At 39.2% G+C, this 13,375-nt stretch overlaps 4 protein-coding genes across 4 annotated transcripts; all 4 read right to left on the reverse strand.

Annotated features, from left to right (window-relative positions):
* Positions 1–133: 133 nt before the first annotated feature.
* On the reverse strand, positions 134–5,771 carry LOC126800881 (uncharacterized). Its single transcript, XM_050528303.1, has 4 exons — positions 3,722–5,771; positions 1,898–3,015; positions 311–773; positions 134–190 (listed from the first exon to the last, which is right to left on the reverse strand). Exon 1 carries the CDS (start codon positions 5,730–5,732, stop codon positions 3,738–3,740), a length of 1,995 nt encoding a protein of 664 aa, XP_050384260.1. The 5' UTR covers positions 5,733–5,771; the 3' UTR covers positions 134–190; positions 311–773; positions 1,898–3,015; positions 3,722–3,737.
* LOC126800138 (uncharacterized) lies at positions 1,874–2,398 on the reverse strand. Its single transcript, XM_050527425.1, has one exon. It carries the CDS (start codon positions 2,396–2,398, stop codon positions 1,874–1,876), a length of 525 nt encoding a protein of 174 aa, XP_050383382.1.
* A 781-nt stretch (positions 5,772–6,552) lies between the features above and the next one.
* On the reverse strand, positions 6,553–11,314 carry LOC126800880 (glutamine--fructose-6-phosphate aminotransferase [isomerizing] 1). Its single transcript, XM_050528302.1, has 11 exons — positions 10,938–11,314; positions 10,276–10,448; positions 9,919–10,030; positions 9,450–9,595; positions 9,038–9,202; positions 8,326–8,677; positions 7,987–8,237; positions 7,797–7,911; positions 7,417–7,672; positions 7,157–7,331; positions 6,553–7,057 (listed from the first exon to the last, which is right to left on the reverse strand). The coding sequence occupies exons 1-11, from the start codon at positions 11,146–11,148 to the stop codon at positions 6,974–6,976; spliced, it is 2,040 nt and encodes a 679-aa protein (XP_050384259.1). The 5' UTR covers positions 11,149–11,314; the 3' UTR covers positions 6,553–6,973.
* Positions 11,315–11,692: 378 nt separating this feature from the next.
* Positions 11,693–13,014, reverse strand: LOC126800908 (uncharacterized). Its single transcript, XM_050528335.1, has 4 exons — positions 12,818–13,014; positions 12,656–12,722; positions 11,966–12,136; positions 11,693–11,867 (listed from the first exon to the last, which is right to left on the reverse strand). The coding sequence occupies exons 1-3, from the start codon at positions 12,961–12,963 to the stop codon at positions 11,978–11,980; spliced, it is 372 nt and encodes a 123-aa protein (XP_050384292.1). The 5' UTR covers positions 12,964–13,014; the 3' UTR covers positions 11,693–11,867; positions 11,966–11,977.
* Positions 13,015–13,375: the final 361 nt, after the last annotated feature.

Genomic DNA, 13,375 nt, shown 5'->3' on the forward strand with positions numbered 1-13,375 from the left:
AAAGAAAAAGGCCCAACAAGTCCGACTCTTCTGCACACGTGATATTGCTGAATCACTTCCTTCCATCGGCTCTCACATTTGACAACATTTTAGGAACTTCAGCTGTTCAGCATACATAAACATAACACCCAAGGAAAGGAAATCAGTTTCTTCAACATTTACAAAAGATGGAATCAAACTCAATACACAACTGAACAACCACAATATTTTAGGAACTTCAGCTGTTCAGCATACATAAACATAACACCCAAGGAAAGGAAATCAGTTTCTTCAACATTTACAAAAGATGGAATCAAACTCAATACACAACTGAACAACCACAACATCATTCATTGTTTCCATACTAACAAGTAAACTTATATATGATAACAATTGACATAAATTTCGAGCAAACTTGTGAACCAGAACCAACCTGACCCAACGGTCTTGTCTGGTTCTTGACTCTATTAATATTACTATCTATAGACCAACCGACCCAATCTTCAATGCGACTCTCTTCATTATGTTTCTCTTCTCCTTACCAAAATTGTTCTAATTTTTCCCGCACAGATAACCATCAAGCCAACATGCCAGTACAGAACAGCAAGCAAGCACACATTCAGAGGCGAAATAGAATTTATGTCATCCACTTCAGGCTAAAGGAGAAAACATAAAATAAACTAAAACCCCTCAGCTTGACTTGATTCAGAATACTCGACTGTATCACTCCCCTCCTGTGCAGTCTATGAAGCTGCTCTCAGTTCACTTCTTTTACCAGCATCTTGTGGTTCATTCTGCAGTTTAAATTTAGCACAAAGAGATCAATTATGAGAAACAAGGATGATGTCAGTTAGAAAAAGCGCACTCAAAACTACCGCATGCTTTATAAGATATTATTTCATATTTTAACAGTGAACAGAGTAGGTGAATAAGAAACGCTCAATGAGCCAACATTAATTTTATCAACATATAGACATTCAATTGCAGGATTTTGAAACCAGAATACATAAATACTAATTGGACTTATGAACTAAGGGCCTCTAGACTGTACTAGATGAAGTTCTAATATATAATGCTCGGGGTCAGCTATTATCACTCCTTGGAATCACAAGATACAGTTAAAACTGTAAATGTCAAGCAAAGACAACACGCCAGTTGGAAGTTGTAAACGAAAATTATTTTCATGAGATGTATCAGGTCATACAATGAATTTGCATTAATAAAGAATTTTGATCTCAAACATTGTGCTCCTCCATGAGGACTTTAAACCATTAACCATATACACAAATAATGACAACAGTTAGAAGAACCCCCCATCAGAACAAACATTAAAGGTTTCAACATGAATGAGAAAGGAACTTAAGGAATAACCCCGCACAATTTATGTGGGAAGAAGTGCCTCTCATTTGTAAACTCTCCAATCAAGCTTGCTTGAAAACCTCAAGCGAGGAGGAAGAGTCAATACAAGCTTCATATGGTGTGTTCTAGGGCAGAATTTTTGTGTTGAAGAAATTCTTATTTCCTCATGTTCTACTAAAATCATAGACAAGGCCATGAACACCATCTGTAATGCTCCTAAACCTGTCCCAGAGGGCTCGGCTATTATGGAGATGCAACATCAGCATCATATCTCTTGTGAAAGGATATGAGAGTATCAAACTTTGTCCTACTTACCCCATGCAACTTTCAGTTCAGTAAACATTGGTTATAGCTATTTGCCTCAAGTCCATCAGATTATGAGCAACAAGTAATAATTTGATCATGTGAACTAAAAGAATGAGGTCGTATGATGAACATGATTTCCGATCAATAAACTCAAAAACACCCAACCACAAGTTAGTCTGCGAAGAAAAGTCAAAGCAACACACCAATCAGACTTGAAATGAAATGAGAATTAAGAATCGGAATTGGAATCTACCATGAGGTCAGAAGAGGAGGAAGAAGGGGCAGATGCGGAATTGGAAGGATCAAGAGCAGTACAATCAGGGGGAGACTCGAAGAGGGACAGAGAGAACTGCTTATCGACAACGCCGACATCGAAGTAAATGAGGCCGGAGCTGGGGACATCCACCCGGATACCTTTGACCGGAAACCAGAGGAAGAGTTCCTGAGCGGAGACTCCGGATAAATCGGCGATTTGACCGAAAGAGAGAGTGCCGGAGACGTTGAAATCGTAGCGGACCTGATTCTCGAACTTGGCGTGACAAGGCTGCGCCAGAAATACACGGAATTCCCCGCTGGTGTCGTCCAGCGAATATTTCGTGATTCCTTTCGGGAAGATGCCGATGGGTAACCCATACGCCTTCAGGTGATCGTAGATGCTTCCGACGACGCCACTTCCTTTGCCGGATACTGCTCCGGACACGGCGCCGATCACAGCTAGGAGAAGCAGAGGAAGAAGCCCCGATCCCAGTCCCATTTTTTGGTGGCGCTGATTGGTTTTCGTCTGTTTTAAGGTTTTAGGGAGTGAGAGAGATAAAATGAAACCCGGTCTTTCTTTTTCTTTTTCTTTTTTCTTACATTTCTGTTTTTGGCCTCCATCGTAGACGTTCATGTCCAGCCTGGTAATCATTGTCTATTTATCATTATTTCCAACCAAATTTTGGTACTGAAATTTGGCTTCCCATTTTGTAACGCACAAATTTGTGAGTTTTGCTACGGAAAACTGCAGAGCTTTATTCGAAAACCAATTTTAAGTAACAATCAAACAGTCTAACAAATTGTTGATGTGGATGTTCTAACAAACCCAAAAACATGAAATCTCTCCTGTCACATTGTTGACATTAATCAGATTTCTTCATCCAAGGCCACAACACATGATGTTCATACTTTCTACAGAGAGCAAATTTTTATCTAAAGATGAAAAAAAAAAAACAGGTAAAGATTTAAGGGGTCATCTGGTTCCTCTTCCTCTCTCCCCAAATCCTACCATGTTTGCCTTTGTTTTGTGGGCAGTTGAAGAAAAGCCGCATGACGCTTCCCACGTTCGCAAAATTGTACTTCTCATATCCCACTCCATGTATGAAAATATCAAACCTGTGGACATTAAAACCATTCAACATGTAAGTAAAACCAACACACAGCGTCACTATCTATATTCCGTAGCGTAATAGATGAAAATACCACTCGATCTGAAATCAGAAATAACTTGCTGAAGCAGTGAAGTTTGCAAATTCAGACAGCTAACAAACATAAAGTCCAAATAACTTTATTAGACATCGGTTATAACTGAATGACCATAACTTCAATTTGTAAATGGCACAAGCAAAAGTTCAGTCACCAAGCAAGTACCATTCTGTATAGCTCAAATAAAGTATTAACTAAAAGTAATTTTAGGCATGATCATCAGCTTAGATCAAGGATTGCTTGCGATTGGCTCTTCCCCAGACTAGTAGAACGTAAATCTAACCTAAGCTACCTACCAAGCATGCACAAATTACATCTAGACACAACATTAGAATCTATAAGGTTTTTATCTGTACGACTCAAAGTTTAAACTGCCATAAGAAAGAGAGAACAGAATTACTGAATCAACTCATCACTACAAAACAATTTAATCTATTCATTGGAAAACAAGTGAAACAATTTCATACACAGCATTTGGCATTAAACATGTTCACAATGACAAAAGCCAAATGTGCGTTATTAGAAATGATACTAAAGAAAAGTGTAAATGCTTTCTCTTACTAGATAATTGTCTAAACTAAACCTTCCAGAAAAAGAGAAGCAACTCAATAAATACCTGGATACTGCTCAGGTCACTGCTTTCCTTTGTTCTTAGATTTCGGAGGCATTATTCCATATGCACTGAGCCTGGATGGGCGTAGCGCTGCAGACTTCTTAATCAGTCTTCTTCTAGCAGACCTGGATAATTTGGGCGTATCAACATTTGAGTCCTGTACTTGATCCTTCCCATGTTCCTCAGCTGGTGTTGATGAACTCGAATCCTTCGTATCATACTTAATTCTCAACTTCTTAGCAGGTTTTTTATGATCCATATCTCCATGTCTGAAAATCTTGCTGGCCTTCTCCTTTATCTCTTTTCTCTTACTGTTAGGTGCCTTCCATTCCTTCTCAGCATATGGAGCAAGCTTTTTCAAAGATACATATTGATTCAAGTCCTTCTCATCCAATGTTATAATCTCAGCAGTAGTCAACCCAAATCTATTAGGTTTTGTTTTAGCATACCTAAATCGAGTCTTCAAGTCGCCAATTGTATCCTCATAGTCTAATTTATAATATTCATCCAACATCTCCTTCTTAGCTCTCTCCAAAATAGCTACTTTACGCTTTAACTCTTGTTTACCTTCCTCGCTCAGTTTCTCTTCTTCTCCTTCTCCTTCTTCATCTTCATCTTCATCTTCTTCTTTCTCATCCTCCTGGTCTACTTCCTCTTCTTCGTTATCACCACCAGTATCCTCTTTTAGCTTTAAAACCTTCTCCCTTGCAGCTAAGAAACCATCACCAGACCCAGCACCATCCCAACCTTTTGGAAGTCCAAGTAGCTCATCCTCCCTATCAAAATCCGGTTTCTCAATCTCACTACCATCGTCATCCAAATCGCTGCAGAAGTCTGTGTCATCATTATCATAATACTGGTCATTAAAAGCTTTCTTCATCATGCTGTCATACTCCTGGGGATCAAATTCGCCCTCCAGCTCCTTGGGATCAAACAAGGACTCCTCGCCCTCTTTGATCCCAGCAATCTTCATAATCTTCTTTATCCTTTCATCATTCTCCTTCTTCTTCAAATTCTTCATATGCCTCAACTCCTCCTCCCTCTCCAGCCTTGCAATCTCCATCCTCTCCTCCTTGCTCTTCCTCTGCTCCTTCCTTGCCTTGACCTTCTTCCTCACAGAGCCCTCGACCTCCCTGGCATGCCCCAAAACCTGATCCCCTGCATTCTCCTGGAACCTATACTCGTACTCCTCCTGCTTCTCAATCTCCATCTCGTCCTCGGACACCATCTCCAAATCCTCCTCCCTCACCTCAGCGGCACCTTTTCCCTGATTGCCCTTGTCCAACCACATCTGATTCCTAATGTAGTCCCTGAGAAACCTAGCATTGTCATCCAAGTCTGGACCAAAATATTCATCCAATTTCTCATCCAACTCCTCATCAGGTTCATCCCCCACGGCATTACTCTTATCTTTGATTCTCAAAAGGTCATCCTCATCCTCCTCTTCCTCCTTGGCAGCTGCTTCCAAAAATTCTCTCCTAATCTGCTCCTGATCTTCATCATAGCTCCTCAGGAAGCTCCTACCACCATCATCCTCGGGGAGCTCAGGGCCGTCTTCTAATAGATGATTAGCCACCACATCTTTCAAGTGAACCTTCTTCTTCTTCTTATTCTTCTTAGTTTTACTATCTTGAGTTTCACTGCCACTCTTTCTCTTGTTAGTTTTACTATTATCCTCATCTTCAGTATCAGTTTCACCAGATTTAAACAACTGGACCTCTTTGTTTTGCAAGATAGGGTCTCGATTTTTTACCTTGATGATAGCATCGAGGAATTCCAAGTCTTTCTTCTTGGAATTGGCAGCAAGGAGGAGGTCGTCGTCCTCCTCCTCCTCGGAGGAGGAGTCTTCCGAGTGGTCGTGGACGAGGCCGCGCTTCTTGAGATCCTCATAGCGGTGGAGGTCCTCCCGATTCTTGTTGTGCTCGTAGCGGCGAGCGTATTCCTTATTGATTTTGAGACCCGGAGCTTTCCTCTCTTCGCTTTCTGAATCGCTGCCGCCGTCCAAGAGCTGCATGTTGCCGCCAACTTCAGAAATTTAGGGTTTTCTCAACTGTCTTACTTCAAGTACTCTTAGCCGCCCCGTCTATGTGCCTAAATTTCTACTAATATTAAGCGGGTATCAACCTAACCGTGAACGGTTAAATTTATCTTTTTACAATTTTATTTTAGTCAGAAAGGAATTATGTAATAATATAAATGTTTCACCGATAAATTATATTAAAATTATATTTTGTAAAAAATAAAATTACAAAAAAATTGTCTTTTCAGAATATATTTTAAATAAAATTCTACAAATATGTGTAATTAAAACACATGCATCACACGAGTACGAGACTGGTGATAACTAAAAATAGTGCCTACCTAAAAAAATTAAAATTATAGTGTCACCAATCTCACCATCAAATAATGAAAAGTTGAAAACTAGACTAAGGTAAAATTAGAGAATTTAGTATCCAAAATAATTAGAGAATATTGATACATATGTACATGGTGCTCCTGATTAAAATGAGAATGAAATTGTATTGTGTAACGACACTGCCATGTATATAATGTAGTAAGACGAATCAATTCACATTTACATTGCTACGTAACCGAGTAAGAAAGATCATTAAGCTCCTTTAAAACACTAGTACTTGTTTGCTAGGGTCGGATTAAGCCAATTTAACACCGTCCCCTGCCATTAAGCATCAAATGGTCAAACATGAGTGATTTCTAGTTCCAGACTTCCAGCCACCCAATGCATAGCTCCAAGCCCCAACTACACTGACATGCTTTTGCTCTTAAATTATGTCTAATCTCTGTTAGTAGTTGTTCATTATTGGACAAGGAAATGCTACAAAACCAAAACTCGATTGAGATAAGGACAGGCTTTTGTTGCACACGTACAACGTTTATTAAAATCCAAATCTAGAAGAACATGTTATAGGGAAAAAAAGCATATTGGAATTAAACTGATCAGTATCAAATTAAGAGCAGAAACACCGGGATAGGGGGAACATGGTAGTATTCCTACTTCTAATGATTTACAAAAGCTGAAGGTGTCCTAGGACAGCCTAAAACAACAATGACCAACACAATAAACGTTACAGAACAAATGAGACTAAAAACAGATCCAGCAAACTGAGAGTTCCACTTTCCGCATTGCATTCCATTTGATTCCATTCATTCAGCTATATATATAGGGTTACTGATTGTTCTAAGCACAATCAAGGCTCATGTATGTGAGGTTGTATCATGTATGTCCACCAAACTTCTTTACTGGGTTGTCACACTCTTTGCAAGATTCCGAGGCTGATCCACATTAAAACCTCTTAAAACTGTGAGATGGTATGCTAGCAGCTGCAACATAAGCGAAAACATATATAAGCGCATATTTCACAACTCCAACCCTAATAATGATAATATGTGCAATCACACACACTAAAACAAGAACACTACCTGCAACGGGACTATATTAACTACAGGTTGAAGACAATCCTCAAGCTGAGGAACTTCAATTACTCGACAAGACTCCCATTCCCTAGGGCAAACAGATGCAGCATCTCCTTTGGAACACATTACAATCAGACGACCTTTGCGGGCATGGAGCTGCTGGATAACTGATTGCTGCTTACTGTAAATCACACAAGTCATAAACAAATAAAGACCAGATAATTTGCAAAGCACATGCAACTGGTTCCAACTGTAACATGACAAACCTGAAGCATGCATCACGTGTAGCAATCACAAAAGTAGGGAGATTTTCATCAACTAAAGCTAATGGGCCGTGTTTCATTTCACCAGCAAGAATTCCTTCGCTATGCATGAGTGCTACTTCTTTTACCTTCAAAGCACCCTCCAAAGCTGTTGCATAGTTAAATCCTCTCCCAAAAACAAGAAGTGATTGCTCTGCTATCAACTGTTTTGCAAGATCCTTCATTACCTGGTCAAGCTTCAGGACTTCTCTGACTTTGTCTATAGAGAACATCAGAGGGAATTCAATTTAAGCTTTCTTACATGTTACTTCTTGGAAAAGAGAAGCAAAACCGAAACGCATTCTAGTAACATGGTAATAAAACAAACAAATAATGGAACTTACTTGGCAAGTCAAATAAACCATCTATTATAGCCTCTCTTCTTGCTTGATTGGAAATTGTGTCACCACCAATTGCTAGAGCTAGCATAGCCATCACCACTATTTGACTTGTGTAAGCCTATTCAGGATAGTGAAGGACTGTCAATCATACATGCAAAATCACTTAACAAGGTAGAGAGAAATGATAATTTACCTTGGTGCTTGCCACTCCAATCTCAGCACCTGCATTTATATGAACACCACAGTGTGTTTTACGAGCTATTTCACTACCAACAGTATTTGTTATGCCAACGCATAATGCACCATTTTCTGAAGCATAATCCAATGCACTCAATGTATCAGCTGTTTCACCAGATTGACTGACAAACACAGCGGTATCTTCTCTGTAAATAGGTCCTTGCCGATCCAACAGATCACTAGCAATTTCCATTGTAACAGGGATACCTATATTTTATGGATAATGAACAATAGAAGATCAGAAACAGCTCCTTTGCAATCAGAAGATAAATTAAGACCGACATAAATCACTCACCAGAAAGTTCTTCCAAGATAGGTCTCGCAGCTAGAGCAGCATTGTAGCTTGTACCACAGCCAATGAAGACAATCCGCCTGCTTCGCCGTATTGTTTTAAGGTGGTCCTTCAGTCCCCCAAGGAGAACAGTCTTGGCTTTGCAGGAACCACCACGTAAAAGCCTACCCCTCATTGTGGTAGTTAGAGATTCAGGCTGTTCATGAATTTCTTTCTGCATATAGTGTTCAAAATTTCCTTTATTTATTTGTTCAACCTCCATCTCAAGAATGGACAATGCTCTTTGTACTGATGCAACTTTTGAAAGGCCACCATGCTTTCCTTTATCAAACTTTAGGATTGACACGCCTCCGTCCTGAAACGACCATAGCGCAGCCAAAAATGAATAATTTTCATGAGTTCCTACTTCCTGCTTTGGGAGCGATAAGTAAGAACCAAAGAAATCGGTACTAATGTTATTTTGCCATGTCAAAAGATTGGTATGGTAATATATAAGCCCTAAAGCTACAATTTAAAAGTCCAAACCAAAATGAGGACTGAGGAGATGCTGAAGGAAACTCGAAAGAAAAAGACATCTTACATTATCAGAACTAAGAAATAAGGGAAGTTTACAAAAAAAGTGTCTGGTATAGCAACAAATGAAAGTATAATAGTAGCTTCCGTAATTAACCATGAAGTGTACTCAAATCTATTAAAAAAATACTCAACGAATTACCTTCAGATGCACCACTTCACCATCCTCAATCACCAAAACCTTTTTGGTATGTTCAACTACGGCATTGGCATCACTGGACAAGAAAAGTTCTTTGGGATGTCCACTTTTTGAGAGGAAATTATCATCATGAAACGCAGAACCATTGCTAGCATTTTCATTAAATTCCTGACATTAGAAAAGGGTCAGCAGGCCCAGAGAGGGAGACATACAAGACAGACAATTCAATTTGATTTAACACTAAAATGTAGCATCCCAGACAGACATAGTGGATATTAATAATTATAATGAGGCTATGGTTCAGAACAGACTCATGCTCTTTTCACTAAACAAACTATGGAAACACAACACACACCAAAACTAGCTAAAGTATCTGTAAACAATATATATCCAATATATGACAAAAGCAACCTACTTTCACACCAAGAAGCAATGGACTGCCCCGTTTACAAGCAATCAACTCATTTGGATAGTGCCGGCTTTTGAAAATCAGCGCATAGGCTCCTTCAAGATGCCTCATAACCTCATGCACTACTTGACTAAATGTGATAGTGTGATCACCTGTGAAATGAGCAAAATATCACTACAATAGATAATCATTCAACAAAACAAGATAGTCAAAAGGAAATGCATTTGTGGGTATACATAATTAACCATGACTAGCTTTATATGCTACATGCAACAAAACTATCCAAGTATTTTCATCCTGTAAAGGAGAGTGATAACATAGATAGTTGAACATTTCAATTCCTAATGTACAAAAGAATCCCTGCCCAATGTAACTAAGAAGCCTTTACTATATAGTTATGAATTGAACCTGTTGTACCAAAACAAGAATTAATATTATCAGCTGATGAGATCCTTTAGCTGAAAGCAATAATCACCTTCTCCTTCTTTAGCTTTATCAAAAACATATTTTGCAAGCTTTGGAATGACTTCTGTGTCTGTATCAGATTGAAAGGTAAATCCATGCCGGACTAGAGTGCCCTTTAAGGCCTGTAAAGTAAGCAAGGAAGTAAGATGAGCAAAGAGCATTGCTGACAAATATAAAAGACAGTAAACCTGAAACAAATTCAAAAGTAACTTAACAAGAATATAGGGGAACAAATACTGGCAAACAAAACAATGAGCAAATTTCTTATGTGAACAACTGTCTTAGCACCATAATGGTTAATCTAATTTCCTAAACAAATTCAGAAAGAAATATCATTTCAACATTTCACTGAAATCATAAAACAGACCTCGTAATTAGTAATAACTCCATTGTGAACGACCAAAAATTCATTTCCAGGATCAGAGGACTGAGGATGGCTGTTCCTTGGAGCTGGCTCTCCATGAGTGGCCCACCGAGTATGTGCAATTCCAGCATGGTGAGAGAAACATTGCTTCAAATCTAAATCTGTTTCAGCCACCTCTGAAATTTCAAACAATTCAGTATTGTTAACAGATTGTCTCTTCTCCAAGTTACTGTTCATTGTAAATAAACAATAGTAGATGCACAAACATTGCACAAAACAAAAGAGCTTCCCAACATATATATATTTTTGCACAAAAGATAAAACGTATCCAACTCCAACAAAGATTGCACAAAACAAGAGAGGCTTCCAAGCATGTACTGCGCTCTATAACTCATAAGTTGATGCATGTAACCCCACTCACCAAAACGGTAGGTAATTTTAAGCTGCAATTTCCACCCAACCCTACCCCCAGTAATAACTTCAATTTCGAACGCACCCCACAATATATTCAACTTAGTCGAACAAGAAGGAGACTCATGACAGTTTATGATCGCAACTACATTAACGCTAATTCTGACCGGCCGGATTTATCCGGACAAGGATTAACACGGCGCAATTGAATTACAGGAAACAAAATAGTGTAGAATTGAAGAGAGAACGAAAACCTTGGTAGACGGATTTGACAAGGGACTCGATGTTGCCCTCCTGGCGAAAAACGAGAGATGGAGGGAGATCAGAGGAGGAACGATCGATCGAAATTCCGGCGGAATCGTAGCCGCGGTACTCCAATCGCCGGAGGCCATTGAAGAGCACCTGTAGAATATAACTCCTCTCTCGGTTCACATTGTAATTCAGGTACGCAAATATCCCACACATTGCTCCTCCTTCTTCTTCTTGGTCAAAACTCAAAACCGGAAATTGTAAGTGGAGGAATTTGACCCTCTGACTTTTCTGGGGGATTTGAATTGGAGGAGGGAGACTGGGAGAGAGAAATAGACTTTAACAGACACAATGCGTGATCTGGAAGATTGAAACAGGAACTACTCCAGACAGACTCCTGCACAATATTGTGTTCTTGTTATATCATATATAATTAATGGTCGAGGGTGCTATTGTCTTTTTGTGTTGCATCGGTGATGCTACTATGGCCTCATTTCATTGGCTCCCCCAATTTCATATAGCAATTGTAGGAGTAGACTAGGAAGTTTTACGTCCCTTTCCTGGAGTAGTCATAGGCGTTTACATTTCAAGAATTCCAAGCTGTTTTCCTGGAAATTCATAGCAGAGAGAATGCACACCATTCCCTAGTTGATTCTTTGTTTAGACTTTTCAACTCTAGAACATGTAAAATGACGCATGATCTTTCAACGTAAGATTTTACGTTGGCACTGCCATATTGCTCATGGCACCCAAGACAAGAAGCCATAAATCAAAAGCTTTGCAGGCTCTAAGGACATTTAAACAGAATCTGAGTACACCTCTACATCATATAGTATTTAGTACACAAAAGACACCTCAACTTGAGAATGTCATAGCTTTCTCTCTTAGCATCTCTACATCATTCATCTCAGATACCTGCAATTGCTCAAAACAACCTGCAAACAGAAAAAAAAAAAAAAAAAAAAAAAAACGGGGGATTCAATACCCGCATTGTTATATTTCCTTATTATGGATTAAGAACAGAGGACCTTACGAGTCGATGCCATCATCTTTTTTGTAAAAGAATCTCGTTGGTCATACGAGTCCATTTATCCTTGAGATTAGCGGCAGTACGTGAACTGTGAAATCTATCTTTGTAAGCCTGACGAATTTTCTCCCACGGTATGTTCTTTCTTTCTGAGGTCCAAAATACTTTCACTCCCTCCTGAAGCACGGCATACTGGGTTAGATTCCACACACACAAAAAAAACAGAAGAACTTAAAAGAAACAATTTCTCTTATCCCATTGAAATCTGAGCTCAATTTAGCAAGTCATTTCACTTCATTCTACTATGATCTATAATTACTTTAGACCCTAAACAATACATCAATTCAAATCTCATATAAGAACAAAATCTATGAGCCATTTGAAAGAAAGAAAGAATATCAACTTATCATGGGTTTACACTGACATGTTTCCTATCAATACTATGATAAAGTATCTTATTTTCAGGATTTCATGTCTATTATCATACATTGTGTGCCATGACTCAGTAGTCAGTACATACTCTGATAAAGGGTACGAAACATAAGGATAGTTAGATAATACAATCTTTTTCCTAAGTTATAACAAGATGACATCTTAGAATTTTCTAACAGATGCAACAAGAGAGCTCATCAAAAAAGACAGAAGTAGCTGATACTACGACAGATAACAAAATCAATTCCAGAAAGGCTAATATACCTTTAAAGCTTCTTCCTCTTCATTGGTCCACAAAATTCTCCTCCTCTCCAGAGGCACGACGCTTGTGCTGCATGTCAGCATAAGCAATGAGTCATGATTGCAGAAGCATGTGGTTCAAAATACCACATAACAAAGCAGTAAAGCAAACTCAAAACAAATCACCTAAAAGATTTCGGCAACTTTCTGGTTCCACTTTCCTCCTCCGCCACCCTTTTACCATGACCTTCCTCTCCATTTGACGTTCCTTGCGTATCAGAAACCGTCACTGTTAGCAGAGGCTCCACCACCAGAGGCTCCTCTTCCTCCATTCTTTCCCCAACTTTCACATTCTCAACATCCTTTGTTGCAGATACACCAACATTTCCACCCTCCACCCTCCTCCCCTGCTCATCATCTCCTTTGGTTGACATCCAAATCCAGTCTGCTAATTTAACAGCCGATGCTTCTAAATTTTTCTCCCTCTGGGCACACACACGGTTAAACCGCTCGAGTGCACAAAAGGGGCAGCAGAAATTACCCAAATCATCTATATAAGGCCGTGACGGCAGACACTCTACATGTATAACAGTTGGGCATCCATTCTCAAAACAAACCAACAACTTGTTGCCTTCACTAGTACTAGTCTTACTACACTTTATACACGACAACCCGATCGCGTTGTCTGAATTCATCCCTAGCAATCCAACTACCGTTAACCAATAACTAATCGTGTCAAAAGAG

This window comes from Argentina anserina, chromosome 6, assembly GCF_933775445.1.
Source record: "Argentina anserina chromosome 6, drPotAnse1.1, whole genome shotgun sequence".
NCBI classification, from domain to species: Eukaryota; Viridiplantae; Streptophyta; class Magnoliopsida; order Rosales; family Rosaceae; genus Argentina; species Argentina anserina.